Source organism: Erythrolamprus reginae, chromosome 1 (genome assembly GCF_031021105.1).
Source record: "Erythrolamprus reginae isolate rEryReg1 chromosome 1, rEryReg1.hap1, whole genome shotgun sequence".
Lineage (NCBI taxonomy): Eukaryota > Metazoa > Chordata > Lepidosauria > Squamata > Dipsadidae > Erythrolamprus > Erythrolamprus reginae.
This window is the reverse complement of record NC_091950.1, coordinates 169,195,011-169,222,370: the sequence shown is the minus strand read 5'-3', so window position 1 is coordinate 169,222,370 and position 27,360 is coordinate 169,195,011. Positions and strand designations below refer to the sequence as shown.

Sequence of the window (27,360 nt, the reverse complement as noted above, 5' to 3'; positions counted from 1 at the left end):
TGGAGGCATCATAGCCTACCTAACAACTCTGGGACTGTTCTTGGTTTTTAGTTTTTTTTAATATTAGATTTGTGCCAGTATAATATTGTTTTTATCGTTGTTGTGAGCCACCCCGAGTCTTCGGAGAGGGGCGGCATACAAATCTAATTAATAATAATAATAATAATAATAATAATAATAATAATAATAATTATTATTATTATTATTATTATTATTATTATTATTATTATTATTATTATTATTCCTTTCTCCTCTTTCTTGGATTCCTTTCTCCTCTTTCCTGTTTCTGATGATTGGATTGATTGGGTAAAAGTGTTAAGAGCCATTTGTTTGGATAGATGCAGCTTGTTTATTGACTGTTTACTATTGCAATGGAGAAAAAAATTGTTTCCATTTACAGTATAACCTTTGCAGGCTTGTAAAGGAAAAGAAAGCTGAAGATAATAAACAGTTATGGCTTCACTTAGCAACTGCTTTGCTTAAGGGCCAAGTTGCCACTCCCAATTTTAGATGCGAAGTGAGGATTGCCTGTGTAGAAAATTAGGAGGCTTGTGACATGGAAGCCCCTAATTGGTTTGTGATAGATAGTAAGAGGAAATGATTAGAAAGCTATAGACTCAATGAGTTCCACTGCCAGATTGCAAATAGAAACCTCTTGAGACTGGTGAATGCCCTTAATCCATCAGTCTATGCCTTGCTGATACAAGAAGTGAGAACTACTCAGAATTCAGTCAAATGTAAAGAATTTAATGTAGTTTTAGTTCTGTGCATTTCTTGCTTCCTTGATCTTTAAAGCTAGTCTAGTGATTAATACAGAATTTTGAAAACAACATGATGAGGAATGTCCAAGCCTCGTTTATAGTGAATTAAATAAGACAACTACTTTGAATGATTCAGAATGCTGCTTTTCAGATTTCTTGCCACCTTGGTTGCATTGCCAGTAGATTAACTTTTTCTGTATTGTTTATATTTACTCTCCTGTTTCTTTCCAAGCATCCCACAATCATTCTGAAAAGTATCAGGAGCTCAATTTTGATAGGCCAAGAGAGATGTAGTCTTCTAAGAATCTATGAGGAGACTGGAAAAGGAATGGAAGGATGGCAACAAGCAAATCAGTTAACAGCCTACCTCATAAAAATCAAATTAGCCTGTGGGTGAGGCTGAGTGAGAAATATGGGAAAATCTGTTTCAAAATATTCAAAGCCTACCTTATAAAACTAACTATAAACGAGAAAGTCTGAAAAATTCCTATTTTATATTTCAAGAACTCTGAATATATTCTGAACATTACATTTTGCCTTTCTGAATTCTGTAGTTTTTGGTTCCTCATTCTTCCAGCTGGACAGATAGGGAAATATAGGGCTACATTCCCTGTTCCGATGGGAAAATGCCAACCTTGGAGGGAAGGGCTGATCCTGGTGATTGATTGATGTGACCTTGTTCTCAAAATCTAAAGGTAAAAAAGGTCCATCTGTAATACAAATGTGTTAGCTACAGTTTAGTGGTGGATAGGAAGCAGAACCTGGCATGTATTATCAAAAGATGATTGAACAAGGTCAGCAATGCGGCCTTCATAGAAATGTGCTCTTCTACAGTAAGTCCTTCGTCACTCTCAGTGCCTGGATGAGGGATTAGCAGAGCCTGCAGAATCAATGTAGGAAGATTAAAAGATGTATGAAAAAAAAATGTAAAAACAAGTATGAGTTCAAATCTAGGAGGGAAAACACCTGCACTTCTCTTATGCTGGATGGCAAATACCCCAAAAGCAGCCATAAACGTATATCCATCCTAAGATAAAATACAGGAAATAGTATAAGGGCAGACTAAATGGACCACGAGGTCTTTTTCTGCCGTCAATCTTCTATGTTCCTGTTACTACTCTTTTAGTAAAATAATATTTTCTCATTTTGCTTCTGATCTTTCCCCCAACTAACCTCGGATTGTGTCCCCTGGTTCTTGTGTTCACTTTCCTATTAGAAACACTTCCCTCCTGAACCTTATTTAACCTGTTAACATATTTAAATGTTTCGATTATGTCCCCCCTTTCCCTTCTGTCTCCCAGACTACTTTTTTGTTGTTGAAAAAAGTTGCTTAGCTACATGAAAATCTTGCCCCTTCATTGGTAGAGTCCATGGTGGTGACTTGCCATGTTAACAAGTTTTTTCCTGAACGCCATCACTCTGCTAAACAAATAATTCCCTCACCACTGTCAAACTATTCACTGCCTACTATTACTATTAATCTTCTCATTATTCCTATCACCCATCTCCTTTCACTTATGACTGTATGACTGTAACTTGTTCCTTGTTCCTTGTATCTTTATGATTTATATTAATATTAATATTGATTGTTTCCTGATTGCTTATTTGTATCCTATGACAATCATTAAGTGTTGCACCTCATGATTCTTGACAAATGTATTTTTCTTTTATGTGCACAAAGAGCATATGCCCCAATGACAAATTCCTTGTGTGTCCAATCACACTTGGCCAATAAAGAATTCTATTTTATTCTATTCTAACTGAAATCCTATTTACCTTCATCAGAGTCCCATGAAGTAAACATGATCATTACTAACATGTTCTATCCCATTTATTAGTTAAGCATGTGCATAGGATGAGAAGGGACATGGCTGACAGGTACCTAGAGATGAACAATGCTTCATCTTTAGATGGGATGTTTCCTGCCTCTCTAGTGCACCCCACTGCTAAGAGAATTTCTTTGAATTCAGCTATATTGGTCCATGGTGGCTGTGAGGTCATGGATGGATCACAACATGCTCAACTGAAATCCTTGTAAAATGGAGTTGCTGGTTGGCAGAGAGAGATTTGTTTCTGGTTTTCCTTCTTGATGGGTTGCTGTCCTCTAAAAGACCTGATTTTGACCATAATATATAAAATCAACATCCACCCCTGATCACGAGTACCACTTCAAAAACCACCCAATGTACTAATGTTCATCAAATAGTTTTAGGTAAATTGAAGGTTTTTTCCTCACTGTTAACTTATTGTCAGGACAGATTATTTTGATTTATTTTTTTTATTTTTTTAAAAAAAATATTCACACGGTACATTTCCAGCAGAAAAACACAACACAGATTTAAATTCACTAAAGTTCTGGTAAGATTCTGACTGTAGAACTGGTCTTCCATTTGTTAACATTCAGCACAGCCACTTCACTCAGATTCAGATGTTAATCACTTTCTGCAATATGAAAATAAGATGAGTGGGTTTTTTTTTCCTCACCAGAAAAACCTGTTGGTGCATTTCCATTCTCTGCATTATATTAGATAATCACTTGAGGGGCTCATTTCAACTCTGATTTCTTTAAAGGTTTTGTTGATTAGAAAAGGGAGAGAGAGAATGAAAAAAAAAAAAAGCTTTTCTGAAGAAAAGCTCATTAGCCGTAAATGTATTAATTTTATCAGATATGTTTAACCCCTTAGATATAGATGATGTTCTTCCAAATTACTAGCTGGAATTGTTAAATTGCTTGTCATTTGCAATAAAAAGTTTACAGTTTTTCTTAAAACCATATTCCCTAGAGCCGTGATGTCAAATCTATTGGCACAGGTACCACAGGTAGTACATGGAGCCACATCTGAGAGCATCTGAGGTGTTGCCCTATGTCAGCTCCAGCACATATGTTCGCGCTGGCCAGCTGATTTTTGGTCTTCTGAAGCCTGGGGAAGGCGAAAAATGGCACAATGGGCTTATCTAAAGTTCAGAATTTAATTTGCAGCAGAGGCGGAGTAACGACACGGACACAACAGCTGGATTTAAAATGGGTCATTTTATTAATTAAATTTGCATAATTTATTTAAATAAATTTGCATAAATTAACTTTAACCCTAAACAAGGACCCGCAGGGTCAAACAATTACTTCCGGGGCGGAAAATGACATCAGAAAAACTTCCGGGGCAACATATGGCGTAGCTCCATGCTGATCCAGGTGAGGGGCCACCCCCTCACCTGACTCACTGCCATGCACTTGCATGTGGGAGGTCCCACCGTCTATCCCATACAAGGGGAAAGCAATGGGCAGGACCCAATTGCTCAGGTCGTTTCCACCACAAGCCTTTGGAGAGAACCTGTCAATCATCCCCAAAGATGCCCAACGGAGAACACGCAGTTGCTAAACCACCACCCAGTTTTCCGCCCCTAACCTGCCTACCCAAATGAACCAAAGGTATGCCAATTAGCCTAAATAGGGGCAAAGCACCCCCTAACCGCCTATCCATCACTGCAGTGTGGAATAGGTGAAAAAAACGGTCGCAGAAAATACCGCCACCGCCAAAAATTCCTATTCGGCCCCCTAGGGGCGACCCTCACTGGCACACTGGAAGATAGAGTGGGTGAGTGGGTGTTCGCTTCTTGTCATCCAGGGCGAAAAGGAGGCCCTGGAGCCTGTCCAGTCCTTTAATAGGGCTGCAGGCTCCGCCCCTGGATGACATCACCGGGAAGGCCGAAGCCTTCCCAGAGGTGGCTGAGATCTCACGAAATCTCGCGAGATCTCGGCCAAAAAACAAGATGGCGGCTGCGCCAAGGGCCATGTCTCCCTGGCCCTGCGGCAAAACGGGCCGGGGATCAGTCACCAGCCGGGTATTCTGGTAGGCCCATTTTTCACCACCCAAAGGCTCTGGGGGCTTCAGTGAGGTCTGCGTGTATGCACCAGGGGCGGAGGTCAGGGGAGGTTGTGCGTGCATGCATGGGGGAAGGCACTGAATTATGAGTGTGGGCAAAAAATATCACTGCCCTAGAGTAACACCCCTCTAATTTTGGCTGTTTTTTATGTTTCATTTAGACAACCTGCCACCTGTGTTTCTGGCCCCATCCAATCAGCTTCTAACGTTTGCAGGGGAAACCTTTGTTTATCAGTTGCAAGCAGTAGATCCTGAGGGATCAGCCCTACTTTTTGCTTTAGAAGCTGGCCCTCCAGAAGCTTCCCTCTCTCCTGCTGGCCTTCTCATCTGGCAGGTCCATTCTGGAGAAGAGAAGAGTTTTGAATTCACGGTATCTGATGAATGCAATGCACAAAGCAGACATTCAGTGCAGGTAGGGAATGAGATCTTACAATCCTTCAAAAACTAGTTTGTAGGCTCTTGTTTGCTCTAACAGTAGTTCATAATGTGTTATTGTCTTTAAGACTTCAACTGTTTTCAATTGAGTGAACAGTATCATTTGTAGCAGTAATGATGAATTAATCTAATAAATATCCTGGAGAAAGTGAATCCCATATATTCAATGTATCAGAAAGGGGTCTGTATCAATTGCTGCCTGAACGATCACTTTTTTTGCCAGGCTAGTTAATGGTTCATTAATCTGTTTAAAACTTGCTGTGTGCATGTGGATCTTTGAAGAAAAACGCACCATGATGTATAGGACTGGTTTTAGCTATAAAGGGAAAATTATAATTCATTTGCAACAATATTTTTGTAGGATTTCTCCCCCCCCCCTTATACCATTACTCCCTAACGTTGGTATCTTTGCCATGCTTTCCTGCTTTGCCTTTATAGCAAGCTGTTCTATTAATTTTGCAGTAGCATTTGCTAATAATGCAAATGCACAGGAGGAAGAAACTTACAGCTAAAAGAGGCTGGCTAACATGGATAATTGCTAAGGGAATTGTATAAAATAAATGTTAACTCAGATCACTGGATATAAAATTTATGCAGAACCTGGAGGTATTAACAACAAAACCCCTAGGAGCTAGATTCATTGAGCGGTCAAGACCAATGTATACATTATGCTAAGTAACCAGTTGCTTTTAAGAATGGCAAATGCAGAATTGGTCCTTTTTTCCTTTGTGATGTCTAAAAGTCAATGATATCTTTATATCATGATGCTTTGTATTTATTGACTCTTAACCAATCATAAGAGGGAGGGAGATGGAGAACATTATAACATTAGAAGATTGTTAAAAATTCTATTATATATTAGAAAGGAAAAAAAGATGAACAGACACTTTTAGTTTTCAAGTGGCAGCTTTGTATTTATCATTATTTTTGTTTCTCATTATCACCTATGAATACTGAGAAATTCTTTCTGGGAATAAATGTTAGCATTGTTACTGTTACATTTTGAGCCACAAATCACTCTTACATATATCATTTCATAGGAACTTCAGTAATCCTTACTGCATGTAAAGTAATAAAATGCATGCTTAAATACAAGACATTGTTGCCTTTTGTAGATTTCAGTGAAGCCTTGTGGCTGTTTTAATGGCGGAACTTGCATCACCAACATTAACTTCCCTCCTGGTGTTGGGGAATATCTGTGTATGTGTCCAAGTGAATTTGAAGGGGACCGTTGCCAAAACAGCCATAATCATTGCGAATCAAATCCATGTGGTATTGGTTCTTGTACTGGTGGAATAGACAGCTACAAGTGCAAATGTCCAGCTGGCTGGAAAGGTGAGTTGTGTCCATAATCTCTTTTCTTCATGTTTAATTTTGACACAATTAGGTTATAAATGTAGTATTCAAAATAAAAATTGAGAATCATTTTATTAGGACAGAAAAAATAATTTTATTATGGCAAAAAATATTCCTTTGATAAAGCCATGGACCCCAAGCCAAAAATATTTTTCCCCCCTCAGGGCAAGCATTTGGTGGCAGCTGTTTGTAAATGGAAGACTAAAACTGATAAGCTGATGTTATTTCAAGAGAGAAAAAGAAAAAGTTCACCAGCCAATATAAGTGACCATCTGGTGCCAATTACTGTGTTTTGCAAACCATTGATAATAGTTTAGAATTATATAAATCTAGTTGACCTACAGTATATATATGGATGGATATTTCCATCCATCCATTCGTTCTGTTCGTGAAATCTAATTCTTTACTAAACATTAACACTAGAACTAGAACTTCCATTTTCCATAGTATACTGTATGGGAGAGCAATGTTATCTGATACTCAAAATCTTCATTTGTCTTTAGAATCTGTTTAGGATAAGTAGAAGTAAGGACAACCAAGATGTCAGAGTAATGATTTAAGAACTGACCAGCTGCTACAGTGATGTAATGCTGGGAATGAGTCAGCAAGGTTTTTGGAGAGGGGCGGCATACAAATCTAAATAATAAATAAATAAAATAAATAAGAGCCTATAATATTAAGAGGCCCTGTTGGGGCGTATCCAGGGGTGGGATGCTGCCTGGACAGGGGGGAACACAGCGGGGTAGCAAAAATGGAGCTCCAGCCCAGAGCACTCAATTTGCACAGAAAGATGTTGAAAGAAAATGCAGGGCATCCTGCATAAGCCACGCCCACAGTATGATAGTAAAAATTTTGGTAGCTCTTCACTGGATGTATCTCTCTCTCTCTCCATGCTGTAATTGCTGTTTGTTTGAGGTATGACTAAAGTATGTGTATGTATATATTCTTTGTACATAAAACCACTATTTAAATATAAATATCTGTTTATTGTATTTGCTCCTGGGTTGTTTCACATAGTCAAACTGTGCGCACTCTGACACAAGAGCTGTTATGCTTTTTTGGAGGAGAAAAACTAAAGTAGCAACATGGTACTGAAATAGGAGTTATGTTGGATGCCAGGTTGCAGGCCCTATACCAGTGATGGCAAACCTTTTTTACCTTGGGTGCTGAAAGAGTGTGCACGCATGCTATTGTGCATCTGCGAGTGCCCACACCCATAATTCAATGCCTGGGGAGGGCAAAAACAGCTTTCCCGCCTTTTAGGAGGCACTCTGGAGTCTGGAAATAGCCTATTTCCCAACTTCTGGTGGGCCCAGTAGGTTCATGTTTTGCCCTCCCCAGGCTTCAAAGGCTTCCCTGGAGCCAGGAGAGGGTAAAAATGCCCTTGCCCATACCTCAGAGACTCTCTGGAATCCGGAAATGCCCTCCCAGTGCCTCTGTTTGAGTCAAAAATGAGCTGGCCAGCACACACATGCACGTTAGATTTGAGCTATGGCAATGGCTCGTGTGCCAGCAGATATGGCTCTGCATGCCACCTGTGGCACCGTGCCATAGGTTTGCCATCACTGCCCTGTCAAAGATCTATGGTTGATAATAGTACATTAACACAATATTTTTCCTATTTTACTCCTACAAGCTGGGTACCACCTAATTCATAAACCTAAAAGCAGTTAGTTTAAGTCAAAGTATACGAAAATCATATCCTGGGAGATAGTGTGAAGCTCTTCACTGCAGTATTTTTTTTAAAAAACATCCCTATTTCCCAATAAACTTAAATTTAAGCAATTGCTTTCCTACATTTTCATTGGATGCTAGTCTGCTAATTTTGTTTTCTTTATCCACATGAACATAGTGATAAAGATATTGCCTGCTAAGAAAAAGAAAGACACCTGCTTCAATTACTCTCCTTTTTCTAGTTCATTTAAATAAAATATTCATTGTTTCAGCAGCTGCTTCCTGAGCTGAAAATAGCAAACATGGGGTAAATGGGGGGAGGAATAAAGAAATGATTGAGAGGCATTCCTATTTCATTCAGCATTTTAATAGCAGGTGAAAAATTATATGCAAGTGGAGCTGAAAACCAACTGAGAGGTAGATGATTTTACTCTAGGGCAGATTCTGTTACAGCAATAAAGCTTCTTGAAGTCGTGTTTGTCTCAATTCCCCAGAAAACCATCAATAATCTAATGAGCAAGTAACACTGCACTGCTCAAGTGACAAGACCATTATGGCATCACACTTTTACAAATGATAGCAAACAGATAGTAGTAACAAAACACTTGCTCTTCAGAGATCACTTTAAATATTATCCCTAAAGAAGCTCGTTACTAAAAGTGTAGGAAGCACTGTTGTGCATGCAAAACTACCCTGCATACTAAATCCCATTTTGCTGTCACTGACAGGATGATAGCAATTACAGATGTGCACAGGGGAACAAAGAGAAGGCAGAGATTAAAAAATGAGCACGAGCAATGGAAATGTCTACACAGAGTGCACGTCCATAGTGCATCTTTTGTGGTTTAAAGTTCCATAATGAAGTCTCCCATTGGACCTCATTCCAAACATACTTTTGGATATTCAAAGTATTTAGTGCATATGTTTGCTATCGGTCCTTAGTAGTAGCAGCAAAACACAAATACACATGAAAAGCATAAACTTCAAAATGAGCCATATTTATAAAACTTTTCTTCACTTTGTGAAAAACACACACATTTAGTGCATTGCTTCAGTGGTATGTGTTGATTGAGGAAAAATTTGTGACCAAAAGAGCATGTGCAATTTCACTTCTAGGAAGAGGAATGTGCCTATTGCCAAAGTACACTAATTTTAGATCAGCTGGTCATAGACAATTAGTGACCAGTTGTCATTATTTACTTGCATCAAATCTGAAAATGTGTTAACATAGACAGTTGGATATACAGTAATACCTCGTCTTACGAACCTAATTGGTTCCAGAAGTAGGTTCGTAAGGCGAAACGTTCATAAGACGAAACATTGTTTCCCATAGGAAACAATGTAAAAGCGATTAATCCGTGCAAAAAGAAAAAAAAAATCTCAAAATGGCGCTCTGCTGGGCGCCACCGCCCGGCTGTCACCTTTTAAAACAGCCGGGGGGCTTCTCAGCAATCTCCCGAACTCGAACTTTTTGGGTTCGGGAGGCCGCCGAGAAGCGGCACCACCCGACTGTTACCTTCTGAAACAGACGGGAGGCTTCTCAGCGTTCTCCCGAATGCCGAACCCGAAAGTTTGGGTTCGGGTTCCGGAGGCCGCCGAGAAGTGCCCGGCTGTTTCAGAAGGTTACAACCGGGCGGCGGCGCTCGGCGGAGCGCTGTTTTTGCGATCGGCGGTGGCGTTTTCGGCTGATCTGGAGGCTAGAAAGAAGGTGGGGAATCCCAATAGGGAATTCCATAGGCGGAGCTCCTTCTGAAACAGCCGTGCACTTCTCGGCGGCCTCCAGAACTGGAGAGAATGCCGAGAAGCCCCCCAGCTGTTTCAGAAGGTGACAGCCGGGTGGCGGTGCTTCTCAGCAGCCTCCCAAACCCGAAAAGTTCAGGTTCGGGAGAATGCCGAGAAGCCCCCCGGCTGTTTTAAAAGGTGACAGCTGGGTGGCGGCGCCCAGCAGAGCACCATTTTGCGATCTCTGGTGGGTTCATAAGCTGAAAAAAGTTCGTAAGAAGAGGCAAAAAATTTCCAAACCCCGGGTTCGTATCACAAGGGATTCATATCACGAGGGGTTTGTATCATGAGGTACCACTGTACTGTATGTTCCAGCAAAAGAATTATACCACAGACAAATAACAGATAAGTATCCTGGAGATTTATCTCAATTTGCTTTTTTTAAATGAAACTATTACATGGGACAATAAAGAGAATCCCTGCTAAGATTGTGGTTTCTTTTTTGAGTTATACTAAATATGTAAATTATCTTCCTATGATTAACTTTTCTGTAGCCAGAGTGCTTCATTTACTGACTTGCATTTTCTTTATCTGTATCTACGATACGTTTGGGAGGGCTGGGAACTAAAAATGAGAATGGATTAATTCAACATTCATCACTTCAGCATTCAAGTCCACTATGATCATATGTACCAAGGATCTTGCACATTTTTAGAATTTTCTACCTAGTAGTACTGTACACACAAGTGATTTTTAGCTGCCCAGTTGTGTCCAGAAAATGGTGCTGGCATCCTTGTTATTTTTTCCTACTGTTATAAATATTTTGGATTCCTCGACTAAGTTTTAAAATTAGAACCATGATATTAATGAGTTTTATGTTGTTCACATTTTCCTATCGTGAACTGTCTGTCTCAGTATTTGTAGCATAGCTGCATTTCATCATCTTGTGTTGTGGTTAGCTCTGGCCCAGCTCCTGCCCCAAAGACTGTGGATGTGGGGGAGACATCCACATGCTGCAGGCCTGTTTTGCCCCTGGTGGAATCTGCTGATGAAGGCTCCTCTGACCAAGAAGACATGAGTGACAGGGAGGAGGAGATTGTGGCAGACATCTCAGAAGGAGATCAATTATCTAGCTCCTCCTTGGATTCAGAACAAGAGTTAATGATACAGCCACGCATGCAGAGAGCGATGCATAGGCAACAACAACTGAGAGATTATTATCAAAGAAAATGAGGTCATCTGTGGTTGGGTGGGACTGTGGTAATTAGTGAGGCTGCTATAAATAGCAGCCTGTGGGTTTGGCCATTGTGGAGGATTATCTGATCGTTGTATTTTGTGACTGCTTTACTGACTTTGACTTTTTGTGTGCTGATTTTTCCCCGCTTTGAAACTAAAACAGAGCAAAGTGTGTTTCACCTTGTGAAAGAAGGACTATGAATTGCCTCACAGCTGCAAGTTAAGTATCACAGAGCTGATAAGGGACTTGTATAAATTACCAGTTTGTTTGGAGACAAGTGCTCTTTGCTATACCAAAAGAGGGCTTAGTTTAAGTGAATTTTCATTATAAAGAACATTGTTTTGAATTTTCAAACCTGTGTGTGTCTGAAATTTGTACCTGTGAATTTTTGGGAGGATTCTACCAGAGAGCCAGACAGAACAATCTTGTTCCTAAAGACCCTGAAATCAGGTACTTGTGTATTTGGGGTGGGTGGATTAACTTGTTTCTCTGAATCAAGCATTCCTTCATACTTTTTGGTGCTTTTAGGGATAAATAGAGGTGTTCTTACTCATATGACCTGACTTGCCATCATTTCCTGCTCTTGTGGGAAATAATAGATATTGTGAGAGACAATAGATAAAATTAAAGAGATTCTTTTAGTACCAGGTTAATGTCATCCATTGTTCTTATAGGTTTTTACTCATCAAAGATGGGGGAGGGGAAGGATTCTTTTTTGGTTTAGTAACATTAGACATATAAAAAAGTGGATATCTCAATAAATCTTCCTCTTCAAATATTTTCTACCCAGAAATGTCCCACATAGTCCAAGAAAAAAGCAATCCTTTCTACTATATACATGTTTACCTACAACTTTAGAATATGACCTATGCTGTTCATTTAGTAGTTTAATGTTTATAATGGGAAAAATGCGCACTGGCAACTGGCATGGAATACATATTAAATTTAACATTAGGAAATAATGATAATTATAAGAAATACAATTGTGATAATAGCGCCGGTGGACTTACCCGCCGGCGGTGTTTGTGGGAGGGGCCGGGAAGACACCGGACCCCATGGCGGCCGCCATCTTGTTTCTCGGGCGAAGTCTCGCGATGGGAGACTTCGCCCGAGAGTCGGGCCTGCATAGGCCTGGCTGCTGATTGGTCCGGGCGGGGCTTGCTCGCCCTATTTAAGGGCGGGCAGGCCCGAGGCTCAGCCTTTTCGCCCGGACCATCGCCCCAAGCAGACGCTTGTCAGTTCTGCTCGCGGCGGCCATTTTGGGTGTGGCCTCGTGCGCGGCCGCCATTTTGTGGCCTGCTTGGTTGGCGAAAAGGCCTCTCGGAGTGTCGGCGGCATTTTGGGCGGCAGGTGCTGCTTCTCCAGTGGCGGAGCCAGCATCGGCTGGGCTCTGCTCCGGTTTGACCCTCCGGTTGCCCCCGGGATCGGGGGCGTGGGGGGGTGCCCTTTGGGGGGTGTGGCCTGGTTTCCCCTTCGAGGTTGGGGGGCATTTCTTTGCCATACAGGGAGCCCTTAGGGTGGGCTATTTCCTCCGGGCCCCCTTGCTGAAGCGGTGGGCAGTGAGGCCTTACTCCCACTGCTGAGGGGGATGGATTGGCCTTCCTGGTGAGGCCTACTGTGCTTAGGCCGGCCTTGCTTCCCGGCTCAGGCCTTTTTTGGGTCAGGTTTAATATTAGAGTCTGTATTAACTGTAAAGGTATGGCCCCAAAGAAGAGGCAAGCTCGGGGGCCCCCGGCCCAACCGGTGGCTCGGCCTAGGAGGGCTTTGAGGCCTTCTGCCTGGGCTCGGGCTGGTATGGAGGGGCCTCCTGTGGTGGTCCCGTCTGAGGGGGCGGTGGGATTTATGCCCACAGCCCCTCAACCCGAGGTTTCTCCCTCTCTATCTTGGGCCAGGGTCCTGGAGAGGCTCGATGACTTGGAGCACTGGCGGTCCGGAGCGGGCCCAGGCGGGCTCCCCCTGGCTGCATCGGCGGCCTGGGGAAGGGATCCAGAAGATGAGGCGGACCAGGCCGGGCAGATGGCCCAGACCGGGCAGATGGCCCAAACCGGGCAGATGGCCCAAACCGGGCAGATGGCCCAGGCCGGGCAGATGGCCCAGTCGGGGCAGATGTCAGCTTTCCAGGGCCCCGCTCGGATGGGCCCTCTGTGGATGTCTTCCACCCCATTTGGGGCAGGTGAGGTTGCACCACACTTAGCCACTACACCGCTTCTCCCCGTGCAGGGTCCGGGGTTTAGCCCGCCTGCGTTGGGGAGTGGCACTAGTTTTTTGGGGTCCACTTCAGGCACATGTGGTCAGGTTTGGTCCCCGCCGGCCCCGCCGGCTGTTGCACCGGGGGTAGCTTTCCCACCTGGGGCAGGGGTGGGGGGTTGGATCTCTCCAGCGCCTGCTATTATGCCCCCGCCCCCTTTGGTGTATCCACCGGGGCTAGGGGTGCTGGGAACAGGGGTCTCCACCATGTGGGACCCGTTCGCCAGCATCAAGCCTGGGGCCATCCCTTGTGGGCTGCCTGCTACACCCGTTGGGTACCACCTCCACTCATCAGTGAAGGAAGCAATTTGGTGGGGGGAGTATGTGGACCTCTTCTCCCTCTTAAATAGGGAGGTCCCCAAGCAGGACAAAGATGTCGTGCCTGGGGAAAAGGTGAAGAAAACGAAGGTCACAAAGTGTTTCAGCTCGTGGCTGTACGCTTTCTTGACTTTCGCATCTGTAGTGATTCAGAGGCAGCCGGTTAGGGCTGCTGCTCTGCTTAAATACATTGATTTAATTGCCAGGGCTAACTTCGAGTACGGAGGTACCATTTGGAGGCATTATGATAAGGGGTTTGGGATGCGCGTAGCCCATGACCCCTCCTTGCCCTGGGATATGGTGGTCCCGAACCTTTGGTTCCAGGCCACGTATATGTCCGGCAAGGAGGGTTGTGACAGGACTGACAGCGGTCACTTCATGGAAGAGGAGCCCGTGGCTTCCACGCCAGCCAAGGCGGCTGCGGGGAGAGTGGGAAAGGGGGCTTCCCCGGCATGCCATGAGTTTGCCGCAAAAGGGGGTGTTTTCATCCCTTTTGCAGGTATAAGCATGCGTGCGGTAATTGTGGGGGGAACCATGCCTCTTCCGTGTGCCCCCGCCCCAAGAAAGGGGCGGAAAAGAAGGGTGGGGGTCCCCCAAAGCCTCCCCCACCAGCTGGGGGTAAAGGGGCCCAGCCCAATTAATTTACAAGTGCTTGAGGGTTGGTTAAAAGACTACCACCCTCGCTCGAGAGCGGTCGCTCTCTTGCTAGGATTCTCTAAGGGATTTAGGATCCCTTACGTGGGGGTTAGGAAGGTCTTCATGTCCGACAACCTCAGGTCGGTCGTGGGACATGAAGACATTGTTAGAGAAAAGATTCGGAAGGAGGTGGCCGAGGGCAGGGTCCTTGGGCCCTTCCTGGAGCCGCCCTTCCCGAATCTTAGGGTGTCCCCCCTAGGTGTGGTCCCCAAAAACGCGAGTGGTGAATTTAGGTTCATTCACCATTTGTCTTTTCCAAAAGGGGAGTCAGTGAATGACTGCATTCCTGACGAGCTTTGTTCAGTCCGGTATGCATCCTTTGATGCTGCCGTGGCTATGGTTAGGAAGTGTGGGGTGGGAGCCCTTATGGGTAAATGCGACATTAAGTCCGCATTCCGGCTCCTCCCCATACACCCAGACGACTTTGAGCTGTTGGGCTTCCATTTTGAGGGAGGTTATTACGTGGACAGAGCTTTACCCATGGGTTGCTCTGTCTCGTGCTCTCTTTTTGAGAGTTTTAGTACCTTCTTGGAATGGGCGCTCAGGAGGCACAGTGGTCTGGGCTCGGTCGTTCACTACCTTGATGATTTCTTGTTGGCGGGGCCTGCGCGTTCGGAGCAATGTTTTGCTCTAATGCGGGACTTCGAAGCCCTTTGTGCTCAGCTAGGGGTGCCTTTAGCCTCTGAGAAGACTGAAGGCCCCGCCACCAGGATTACCTTCCTCGGTATTGAATTGGACTTGGAGGAGCAATCTTCTAGATTGCCCCACGATAAGTTACTTAAAATTAAAGGAAAGCTCGATGAGGTTCTTGGTTGCCGGAAGGTTACTCTCCGGCAGCTCCAGGAACTAGCGGGGATACTCAATTTTGCCTGTCGGGTGGTAGTTCCCGGCAGGGCTTTTTCAAGGAGATTGTACAATGCGATGAAGGGGCTACGTTTGCCCCATCATCGTACCTGCCTCTGCGCGGGGGTCAGGGCTGACCTCCGAGTGTGGCGGGAGTTCTTGGACCGGTTTAATGGCCTGTCTTTTTGGAGGCACGAGCTTCTTTTGGAAGCTGAGTTGCAGCTCTGCTCCGATGCTGCGGGGACTTGCGGTTTTGGGGTAGTGTTAGGTGACCAGTGGTGCTGGTCGGCGTGGCCTCCGGAATGGAGTGCCTCTTCTCTGGTTAAGGACCTGACTTTCTTAGAGCTCTTCCCCTTGATAGTGGCCTTAGAGCTTTGGGGGGAGCAGTTTACTGTGCATTTTTGGTGCGACAACCTAGCGGTTGTCCATGTTGTGAACGCCCTGTCCTCTAAGAGCGACAGGGTCATGCGGCTTGTCCGCCATTTTGTGCACAGGTCCTTGTCCCTAAACACATTGCTTTTGGCTATGCATGTCCCCGGGTTGGATAACGGGGTCACTGACGCCTTGTCCCGTGGTCAGTTGTCCAGGTTTCGGACCCTGGCCCCGTGGGCCCGAGAGTCTCCAGAGGTGTTCCCCGGCCACCTTTTGAGTCTGGGGGGGCTCCTGAGCGGTGGAGAGATGAGGCATCCAGGGCAATCTCCCTATCTGTAGCGCCCGGCACCCTCAGGGCATACCAGCGTGCAGGTAAGGAGTTTGGGGATTTCAGGCAGGGTAGGGGTTACCCCCTTAGTTGGCCTGCCCCTGTTGAGCACCTGGCAGAGTTTTGTGTCCAGCTTAGGCAGCGTGGCCTGTCAGTTAGGACTATTAGGTCCCGGTTAGCCGGCCTCGCCTTTTTGTCCAAGGTGGGGGGGGGTTGCGGATTTTTCAGGTGACTTCCGCATCCGGAAGATGCTGGAGGGCTGGATGAGGGAGCAAGGGGGGGCCCCTGGTGACACTCGTCGGGCTCTGATGGTTCAGCAGCTGTCCTTGATTAATGGGGCTTTTGACAGTCTGTGTGCCTTCTTCTATGAGGCCCGTCTTTTTAGGGCAGTGACTTGTGTCATGTTTTTTGGGGCCCTCAGGGTCAGCGAGGCCATGGCATCGTCTCATGCTGACACATTGCTCCGCGCCTTCCAGTATGCTGATCTGGCCTTTAGGCAGGGGTGTGTATCCCTTGTCGTTAGGCATTCTAAGACGGATCAGCTGCACAGAGGGGTTAGTATCCAGCTTAGTGCGGGCGCCGACCAGTCGGTGTGTCCGGTGGCCGCCGTACAGCTTTATTGTAGCTTGCAAGGGTACCTTTTTAGGCATTGGGACGGTACCCCCCTGACCCGTTACCAATTTTGGGTGTTAGTGTCCAGGGCAATGGCCCAGGTAGGCATGGATCCCGCCGGTTATGGAACGCATTCGTTCCATATCGGCGGCGCCACTAGCGCGGCACTTTCTGGTTTCCCAGCCCATCGGATTCGGGAGATCGGCCGCATATTTGGGTTAAGTTAGGCCCGCTGAGGATTCTAGGCAGGGCTTAGTCTAGGTAACCTCTCTGTGTGTGTCCTCTTGCAGGTCCCCATACCAATGCGAAACCGACGGCGCTGCTGTGTGGCCACAGCATGGTTTTTTGGGCTGGCCGCTCAGCAGCCAGAAGCGCCATCGGGACCCAGTTGTCATTGGGATGGTGGGTCACGGTCGTTTGGATGGGCCGCAGAGGTATGCGGTGGGAGGGCCTCCTACCGTCTTTGCTGGGCGGGCGGCATCCTGTGGCTGTGCCCAGATGGCTGGTCTTGCACCTTGGTGGCAATGACCTGTGCCTGCTTGGGGGTCTACCGCTGATCGTCCAGGCGAGCGAAGACCTATGACGGCTTCGCAATGTGTGGCCCACCACGCAAGTGGTGTGGTCAGAGATCCTCCCAAGGATCGTGTGGAGGGACGCCCTTTCCCTTAGGGCCATTCACCGGGTGAGGCGTAGAGTGAATAAGGCCCTGGGACGGATAGTTAGGGAACTAGGTGGGGTTGTAGTGGCCCATCCCCTCATCACTGTAGATCGGCCGTGGCTTTACCGGGCCGATGGCGTTCACCTGTCAGAACAGGGGAACGCCATTTTCCTACAGGACCTGCAGCGGTCTCTGCGTGAGCTGGCGCAGCTAGAGGGGGGAGTCGGGGGGCCAAGATAGAGATCTGACCCCCGCTCCATGGCAGGTTAGGGGCGGAAAACTGGGTGGTGGTCTAGCAACTGCTTGTTCTCCCTTGGGCATCTTTGGGGATGATTGACAGGTTCTCTCCAAGCTTGTGGTGGAAGCGACCTGAGCAGTTGGGGGGAACCTGTCTTTGGGTCACGCACCTTTAAGTCCCCTGTTACAGGTTAGCCGGCGTGACCCCCCTCATGCAAGTGCATGGCAGGGTCTCAGGTGAGGGAGGGGTCCCTCACCTGGACTAGCATCGAGCTACGCCCATAAGTTGCCCAGGAAGTTTATGTGACGTAACTTTTCCGCCCCGGAAGCAATTGTTTGACCCTGCAGGTCCATTGTTTGGGTCATAGTTGTTTATGCTATTTATGCTAATTTTATGCTAATTTAGTTGAATAAATTATGCTAATTTAATTTAATAAAAATGACCCAGTTAAATCCAGCTCTTGTGTCCGTATCGTTACTCCGCCTCTCCTGCAAACACATGCCAGCTTCAAAGTGTCTGAATTTATATCATGTGGGCTGAAGGGAATGTGGTTTTGCATGTTGCCTGCATCCTATGGATGGGGCTTCACATCCTATGGCCTGGTGCTGGTCCATGGAACAGGGGCTGGGGATCTCTACAGTATAGCGCTCTACATGGGAGTAAAATCGGTCAGGGACCTTCCCTGCCATGATGCTTGCTTTATTCTCCCCCACCCACACTCCCCAAGTTAGATTAGCTCCATTCCTGTTAATGTTTAGGAAGAGCCTTAAGACCTGGTTATGTCATCTCTCTTGAAGAGAGTGTTGCAGAGAACCAGCAATATTTTAAGGTAGATCCCTTATTATATCTAATATGTGGTTGCTTTACTTTTTTCTGCCTTCAGACACAAAATACCTGAACCTAAACTCTACAGTAAAAATTTTGTTTAAAAGTTATTTATCTTCTGTGTTCAAACTTTCTCTGTTTAGGTTGATATACAGTGACTGATATAGGAGAACAGTTTGTGTCTCCAAAGATAATAGTTTCACATTTTCATTATTCTTTAATTTTTACTAATTATATTTTTATAATTATTGTTTTTATAATAATTTTCTAATATTGTGGTTTTACTTTATTCTTTATATGCCACCCTAAGTCACTTCTAGTGAGATGAGCAGCTATCTTTTTTTAACAAAGGAAGAAACAAATAAACTGCTTTCTGTCTTTCTTACAAGTGTTGGATCTGTAGTTCATACATCGTTTTGTGCAGCTTCCATCATGGAAATCTTTGTCAGCTGTTTCTTTATTTCAATCAAACTGATATTAAAACCTGAGGACTAATTTGTAGCCCACAATTACATAATTCCCAGTAGTATTTTCATCACAAATGTCATATACCCGGACATAGTTCCCTCTAAGCTGAGCAGTGAGCAATCGCTCACTTAAAAATCATCATCAACTCAGAGTTTTCCAAACCTGCTCAGAAGCCGAGAGGGAAAGAGTGATAGGGAAGGAGAGAGAGAGGAAGAGAGGAAGAGAGAGAAACAGATAGAAAAAAAGAGAGGAAGGAAAAGAGAAAGAAAAAGAATGGGAGTAAGGAAGAGAGAAAGAAAATCAAAATCTAGTTTGAAACTAGCTCAACTATTTAAGTGGCATTTTGATATTGATAGAGTTGCCCTATTATGAGCTCACTGTTATAGACACACAGTACAGTATTTTATTTTGAAATTCTCTGAGGCAAAACAGGTTTGTTGGTTTTATTTATTTATTTATTTATTTGTTTGTTTGTTTGTTTGTTTGTTTGTTTGTTTGCTTGTTTGCTTGTTTGCTTGTTTGCTTGTTTGCTTGTTTGCTTGTTTGCTTGTTTGCTTGTTTGTTTGCTTGTTTGCTTGCTTGCTTGCTTGTTTGCTTGTTTGCTTGTTTGCTTGTTTGCTTGTTTGCTTGTTTGCTTGTTTGCTTGTTTGCTTGTTTGCTTGTTTGCTTGTTTGCTTGTTTGCTTGTTTGCTTGTTTGCTTGTTTGCTTGTTTGCTTGTTTGCTTGTTTGCTTGTTTGCTTGTTTGCTTGTTTATTTGTTTATTTGTTTATTTATTTGTTTGTTTGTTTATTTGTTTGTTTGTTTGTTTGTTTATTTACTTACTTACTTACTTACTTACTTACTTACTTACTTACTTACTTACTTACTTACTTACTTACTTACTTACTTATTTATTTATGTGCCGCCCAGTCTCAAAGGGACTGCAGCTCAGACACTATACTTTTCCGCCCACCCCCCAAAAAAATTAGAGGGAACACTGTACCCGGAGGGGTGATAATGAAACATGGTTTTAGGAGTATGTTAGTTTTATTTGAGTGGCTAACATTCACAGTTTAACATTTGGGGAAACTGTACACTAGTGGCACTAGACAACTGCAACATCAGGTGTATCTGTTGGGGGGCTTTCAATGACAAATGACCGACATCTTCACCAACCTTACTTCTGGGAAGTCTGCCTAATGTGTATGGAGATTTAAGCAAAGGATTAAACAGCAGTAGCAACATCTTTCTATTTATTAACCTAAGCTTTATTTTTTGCCACAGGGCATACTTGTCAAGAGGATATAAATGAATGTGAAGCAAATGCTTGTTTTCCTGATGTCTCTTGCACAAATACTATGGGGTCTTTTGAATGTGGCAGCTGCCCTGCTGGGATGAAAGGTGATGGTAAAAATTGTAAATGTGAGTATTTTGTTACTGATGTTACAGTAATTAAGATAACAATTGTAATGGGCTGAACCCCAAAATAAATTTTGTGAGTTAAAATAATGCAATACATGTGTGTTCATTTATCTTATTTGCACACTATATGCAGAAACAAGGTAGACCATATGGCATGATAACTAGACACTGCTCAATATGTGTTTTGCTTATGAATATCTACATATTTTTTATGTTTATAGCCCAAATATTATAATGCTGGTATTCTGATAAATTGTCTGAACAGTAGAGATTTTCATTATGCTGTAATGTATATCATGTAACACTATCTACTTTTCTATAATATGACTATGCATACAAAGAACATTTAATGCCTTCATCAAGGGGCATGAGAAAATGTAGATATGACACATAAGTAGGAATTTACTGAATCTAACTTTCATTTGTAGCCTCCTCTGGTCATCCTGATATGGGAACACAGGAAAGATAGAAAGGCTAAGATCTAGTTTCTACATAGAAGTGTGTTAGTAGAATATTGATGTTGTCCAATATTATTTTTTTGGTTAACTTAAACTATGGCAATGATGCTTTGATATTATTCTTCCCTCATTCTTTCATTAAAATATATTTCTGAATTTATTCTCTAAGTTTTCCTCTAGAGTCTTTCAAACTTTCGAACTTTAAGCATGATTGCTTTACATTATCCTTGTTCTTAATTGTTCTTTCTTTTCTGAAATATTAATTAATTCATTAATTCATTCAGATTTATAAGCTGTCCATCTCCTGACGGACTCAGGGTGGTGATGTGACATCAATACAATACAAGTTTATTATTTCTTCAGTAAATTAATATAAGTTGTTAAACAAGTTTATGACATGGATAGCACTTTTTATATTAACCCCATTCTCAAGGAAAAAAATGCCCAGAGAATCCCAAGCTTGTGTTACAGAGGGAGTTCAATAAATCATTTACTTCATTATGCATAAAGTAATTTATGATTGCTCCTGAGGATGTGCCCGCCTGCCTTCCTGGTTTTTCTGATCATGTATACCTGACTATTAACCTTCAGTGCTGAAAACAATTAAATGGATTATTCAAGAGCATTCCTCCTCCTCCTCCTCCTCCTCCTCCTCCTCCTCCTCTTTTGTTAATTATATAAACAACAGGTTATGTATGGAGACAAAAACAATGGCTTAGAGCTGAAAAATCCTAGAAAACATGAACAATCTGTTGTAATATTGATTCATGTTCCCTTGGTTTACAGTTTTACCTTATAGAAACTATTTTCCAGTCTTTGCCTTGTTTCAGGGCATTTGTGGTTGCCTTGAAGTGTTTTTGGTGTTCTTGTGTGAATTAATTCTGTTAAGCATGACAAAGAAAGATTCAGTTAATGCCTAAGTAAAATCCTGCCCTTAACTGAAATGTGGCTGTTTATTTGTACACTCTCAGGATTTTAAAATGCTTCATCTGATATAGCAGTTGTACACCACTCATTTAAATTACCTTACAGAAGTAATGAAAGTGTTATTGGTTGCAAAATTCTTTTTTCATAGCAAATGTTCAGTGACATTGATAAATAAAGAAAAAGTTATGGCTCTGAAATATGATGTCTCTATACACCTGCCTTAAAGTTGGGGAAAGATCCTTTCATGCTTAACCAATCAACACACTTTGATTTAAACAATGGTTCCTCCCTTTATGCAAATCAGATTCCACTATTTATTATATATACAGTGAATCTCCTCTTCCCCCGCTTTCTATAATTTAAAATTTTTATTAATTCAAGTATAGAGCATCACCACTACTGACTGTTTCTTGCATTTGATTTAAAATACTCACTCATACCTTTCCAATAAAGCTAGCCAGTAGCTAATTGCTTTGAAACATGACTCCAATGAATGGAACATTCATTCTGTAACTTACTGGAGGAAATTAATATTTTAAATGGTCCCCGATGGACAATTTAGTTGATTTACTTCTTTGAGCACTTCAAGCAATGGTATCCAAAGTACTCTTCTTGAGCCAGCTGCTGCCTGGAGTTGGTGTGGTATAGTTTGGCAATCATCCATGGGTAGGCAGATGGAGTCAAGCCAGCATGATTTTCTTTTAGAATTGGTCAAGCAAATGTGTTACTCATTGCTCCAGCTGTACACCTGCCATTTGAATGGTCTGATCCTCCACTATGTGTGGGTATTAAATGAGATCCTGTTCTAATGAAATCCCAGATGCTAGCTCATTCAATCTCTTTGATTCCGTACTTGTCTTGGGAGGGATAAATAACCTGGAGGATAATGTGATATGATGTTAGCATTCACCTCCATCAATAATCACAGCAAAAACAAATGTCATGCCTTTTTTCACCTCCACTTTCTATCATTGCAGCTGAAGACTTTGCTGACAGAATAGAAGCTTTCATTACTAATCATCATAATATCAAAGGTGAATGGAAAACAAGTGAAAGTAAACAGCTTGAGAAAGGCCAAGAAGCAAGGACTTTGTCAGCAATTAAGTATGTTAATACCAGCAAGGTCCACGGTAAGTATAGTCTAATTAGATGGGTGTCAGAGAATTCTGCTCCGAGCTGTCAGCTCTTATGTAAAACTATTTTCCTAAGCGGTCATAGCATATCTACCTAAACTGAGAGCGCTTAAACACAGCACAACACAACATAAATGAAATTTGTACAATAAATAGAGCAGACAATCGGATTGAGCGGGCAATCAGTTGTGGCCAAGGTTCTTAAAAAGTTATTTGAGAAGATGCAATGTTGATGCTATGTGATGACCAGATTCCTGTCTCACTCAGTTCCATTTGGCATATCTACTAATTAACAAAATATAAAATATTCAGAATATAACTCGATTAGGAAAAAGAAATTGCACTAGACTCCTATTATCAATTGGTTTGGATTTTTGCCTTAGCCTGTGGTTTGCAGTCATAAGTCATACCTATTCTTCTTTAAAGTCATAAATAGCACTCTTTGGGCTTTAAACAAAGTCACCTAGTGCAATGTCTTGTTTCTGACTATGAAATCTTTAGAAAACCTTTTTCTCAATCTTACTTCTCAGAAAGTTGTCTGTTTGAAAACAGTTGTATGTGAGACCATGTACATCTTATGCTGGCTGGTTTTGCACATTGCACTAAGCAAATGTGCAACTTACTTGCTTTGCTGGAGAGACGGAGTAACGACACGGACACAAGAGCTGGATTTAAATTGGGTCATTTTTATTAACATAAATTTGCATAATTTATTCAAATACTTTGCATAAATTAGCATAAACAACTATGACCCGGAAATGGACCTGCAGGGTCAAACAACTACTTCCGGGGCGGAAATGACGTTATGCCAACAAACATTCCTGGGCAACTCATGGGCGTATCTCGATGCAAGTCCAGGTGAGGGCCAGGCCGTCACCTGCGACCTTTTTCTGCCATGCTGTGCATGAGGGGGGTCCCACCGGCTAACCCGAATCGGGGAATTAAAGGTGCAGGACCCAAAGACAGGTTCCCCCCAGCTGCTCAGGCAGAAACTCCCTCCATGAGCTTGCGGAGAACCTGTCAATCATCCCCAAAGATGCCCAAGGGAGAACGCGCGGTTGCTAAACCACCCCAGTTTTCCGCCCCTAACCTGCCACAGGAGTGGGGGTCAGATCTCTATCTTGGCCCCCCGACTCCCCCCTCTAGCTGCGCCAGCTCACGCAGAGACCGCTGCAGGTCCTGTAAGAAAATGGCGTTCCCCCGCTCAGACAGGTGAACGCCATCATCCCGGTAAAGCCATGGCCGGTCTATTGAGATAAGGGGATGGGGTACTACCACTCCACCCAATTCCCTAACCGTTTTACCCATAGCCCTATTCACCCGTCGCCTAGCCCGGTGAATGGCCCTAAGGGAAGAGGCGTCCCTCCACACAAGCCTAGGTAATATTTCTGACCACACCACTTGCGTGGTGGGCCATACCTCACGAAGCCTTCGCAGGTCTTCGCGTGCCTGGATGATCAGCGCCAGGCCTCCCAGTATGCACAGGTCATTGCCCCCTAAGTGCAATACCAGCCACCTGGGTGCGGCCACAGGACACTGCCCACCCAAACCCACGACCCACAAAGATCCCCAGGGGATCGAAGACCGCACCACATACGTGGCGAGCCACACAGCGTGAAGCCACCGCAGGCTTCCGCAAGCCTGGTGGGTCCCCAACCGACCCCCAAGCCGTACCGGTCCTTGCTCCAATAGCAAGACCAGCGACCTGGGCGCAGCAACAGGATGCCGCCCTCCCAGCACCACCTGGGCGCAGCAATGGGATGCCGCCCTCCCAGCACACATCCAGGCGCAGCAATGGAATGCCGCCCCTGGCACCACGTGGGCGCAATGGGATGCCGCCCTCCCAGGACCAACTGGGCGCAGCAATGGGATGCCGCCCTCCCAGGACCAACTGGGCGCAGCAATGGGATGCCGCCCCCCCAGGACCAACTGGGCGCAGCAATGGGATGCCGCCCTCCCAGCACCACCTGGGTGCAGCAATGGGATGCCGCCCTCCCAGGACCAACTGGGCGCAGCAATGGGATGCTGCCCTCCCAGCACACATCCAAGGCGCAGCAATGGAATGCCGCCCCTGGCACCACCTGGGCGCAGCAATGGGATGCCGCCCTCCCAGGACCAACTGGGCGCAGCAATGGGATGCCGCCCCCCAGGACCAACTGGGCGCAGCAATGGGATGCCGCCCTCCCAGGACCAACTGGGCGCAGCAATGGGATGCCGCCCTCCCAGCACCACCTGGGCGCAGCAATGGGATGCCGCCCTCCCAGGACCAACTGGGTGCAGCAATGGGATGCCGCCCCCCAGGACCAACTGGGCGCAGCAATGGGATGCCGCCCCCCAGGACCAACTGGGCGCAGCAAAGGGATGCCGCCCTCCCAGGACCAACTGGGCGCAGCAATGGGATGCCGCCCTCCCAGGACCAACTGGGCGCAGCAATGGGATGCCGCCCTCCCAGGATAAACTGGGCGTAGCAATGGGATGCCGCCCTCCCAGGACAAACTGGGCGCAGCAATGGGATGCCGCCCTCCCAGCACCACCTGGGCGCAGCAATGGGATGCCGCCCTCCCAGGACCAACTGGGCGCAGCAATGGGATGCCGCCCACCCAGCATAGCGGTAGAAACGCCCGTCCCCACCGCACGCCCCGTCTCCCCCGCCAGACAATAAGGACCCAGCCGCCACGACGGCAGGGTCCCCACCCCCGACGGTACCGTGTTGCTGAGTGGTCTCGGAGCGCTCATGACCCAAAGCAACACCGTCGGTCCGTCCCGGCGGGGTTGAATAGAAGGGGACCAAAAAGGGAGCCCTGACCTAAGACCTCACCCCGGACCCTCAACTGGCCGTTCGTAGCCTAAAACAGGCCGTCGACCGCCAGCGGTTGGCATCCCCGAATCCTCAGTATCGAGAATGCCGTCACCGCACTAGAGGCGGCGCCACTGCGGAACGAGCGTTCCCACAAGCGGCGGGATCCACGCTTGGCCTGCCAAACCCTGTACTCCAAAACCCGCCCGACTAAGGCAATGAGATGGAAGGCCAAAAAGGACCTAGCAACCAGCGATAAGGCCCTGGCCAGCCGTCCCGCATCTTACTATGCGGAACTCACCATAAATCCACAAACCAGCCCCGCCTTAGACAAAAGGCGAGGCCGGCCACCTGGACCTCAAAGTCCTAACTGAAAGGCCACACTGCCCAAACTGGACACAAATATGGCCAGGTACACAACTGGGGCAGGCCAGCTATAGGGTTAACCCGTATCCTGCCTGAACTCCCCGAACTCTGCACCCGTCTGCTGGGAATCCCCCAGAGTGCCAGGCACCACGGAGAGGGCCATAGCCCAGCAGACCCTTACTCTCCTACGCCCGGGAGGCCCCCCCCCCCAGACTACAAAGGTGGCCGGGGAACGCATCTGACGACTCCCGGGCCCACGGGCCAGGGTCCGAAACCTGGACACTGACCACGGGACAAGGCATCAACGACCCCGTTATCCACCCCGGGGACATGCCTAGCCAAAAACAAACGCGTTTAGGGACAAGGACCTGTGCACACAATGGCGGACAAGCCGCAGGACCCTGTCGCTCGTAGAGGACAGGGCATTCACCACATGGACAACCGCTAGGTTGTCACCAAAAGTGCACGGTCTTGTCCCTAAACTGCTCCCCCCAAAGCTCTAAGGCCACTACTAAGGGGAAGAGCTCTAAAAACGTAAGGTCCTGAACCAACGAAGAGGCACTCCATTCCGGAGGCCATGCCTATTAAACCTGACCCAGAAAGCCCACCACACGCCGAGGTCAGCCCTGACCCCAGCGCAAAGGCGGGTATGATGATGGGGCAAACGGAGCCCCTTCATCGCGTCGTACAACCTCCTGGAAAGAACCCTACCCGGAACAGCCACCCGACAGGCAAAATTAAGAATGCCTGCCAATTCCTGAAGCTGCCGTAGGGTAACCTTCCGGCAGCCCAGCACCTCACCAACTTTCTTCTGCTCTTAAACAACTTCTCTAGGGGCAATCTGGAAGATTGCACCTCCGAGTCCAATTCAGTACCGAGGAAGGTAATCTTGGTGGTGGGGCCCACGGTCCCCTCAGAGGCTAAAGGCCCCCCCAACAGAGCGCAAAGGGCTCCGAAGTCCAGCATTAGAGCAAAGCATTGCTCTAAACGCGCAGGCCCTGCCAACAAGAATCCATCAAGGTAGTGAACGACCGATCCCAGACCGCTGTGCCTCCTGAGCGACCACTCCAAGGTGGTGCTAAAACTCCCAAAGAGAGCATGAGACAGAGCAGCCAATTGGCAGTGCCCTGTCCACAAAAAACCCACCTTCACAATGGAAGCCCAGAAGCCCGAATCCGTCTGGGTGTATGGGGAGGAGCCGGAATGCCGACTCAATGTCGCATTTTCCCATAAGGGCTCCAACCCCACACTTCCTAACCATGGTCACGGTCGCATCAAAGGATGCGTACCGCACCGAACAAAGTTCGTCAGGAATGAAATCATTCACTGACTCCCCCTTAGCAAAAGACAAGTGGTGAATCAACCTAAATTCACCACTCGCCTTTCAGGGGACCACCCCTAAAGGGGACCCCTCCCATGCAAGGGATCCTGAATCCCTGAAAGAAACCTAGCAAGAGAGCAGCCGCTCTCGAGCGAGGGTGGTAGTCCCCCAACCAACCCTCGAGCGTGCTTACATACCTGGGCAGGGCCCATTTTCCCCCAGTAGGTGGGGTTTGTACCCTGGACCCCCTCCCCTCGCAACCGTCCCCTTTTAGGGGCGGGCAAA

The 27,360-nt window shown here is 45.8% G+C and overlaps 1 protein-coding gene across 1 annotated transcript in view; it reads left to right on the top strand.

Moving 5' to 3' along the window:
- The window catches only part of VWDE (von Willebrand factor D and EGF domains), a 332,452-nt gene that overhangs the window by 190,134 nt on the left and 114,958 nt on the right, over positions 1 to 27,360 (top strand). The window contains exons 17-20 of the mRNA XM_070753903.1: positions 4,804 to 5,054; positions 6,193 to 6,412; positions 19,936 to 20,073; positions 22,436 to 22,588. Coding sequence (XP_070610004.1) covers positions 4,804 to 5,054; positions 6,193 to 6,412; positions 19,936 to 20,073; positions 22,436 to 22,588 — 762 coding nt within the window. The remainder of the gene's footprint in view (positions 1 to 4,803; positions 5,055 to 6,192; positions 6,413 to 19,935; positions 20,074 to 22,435; positions 22,589 to 27,360) is intronic.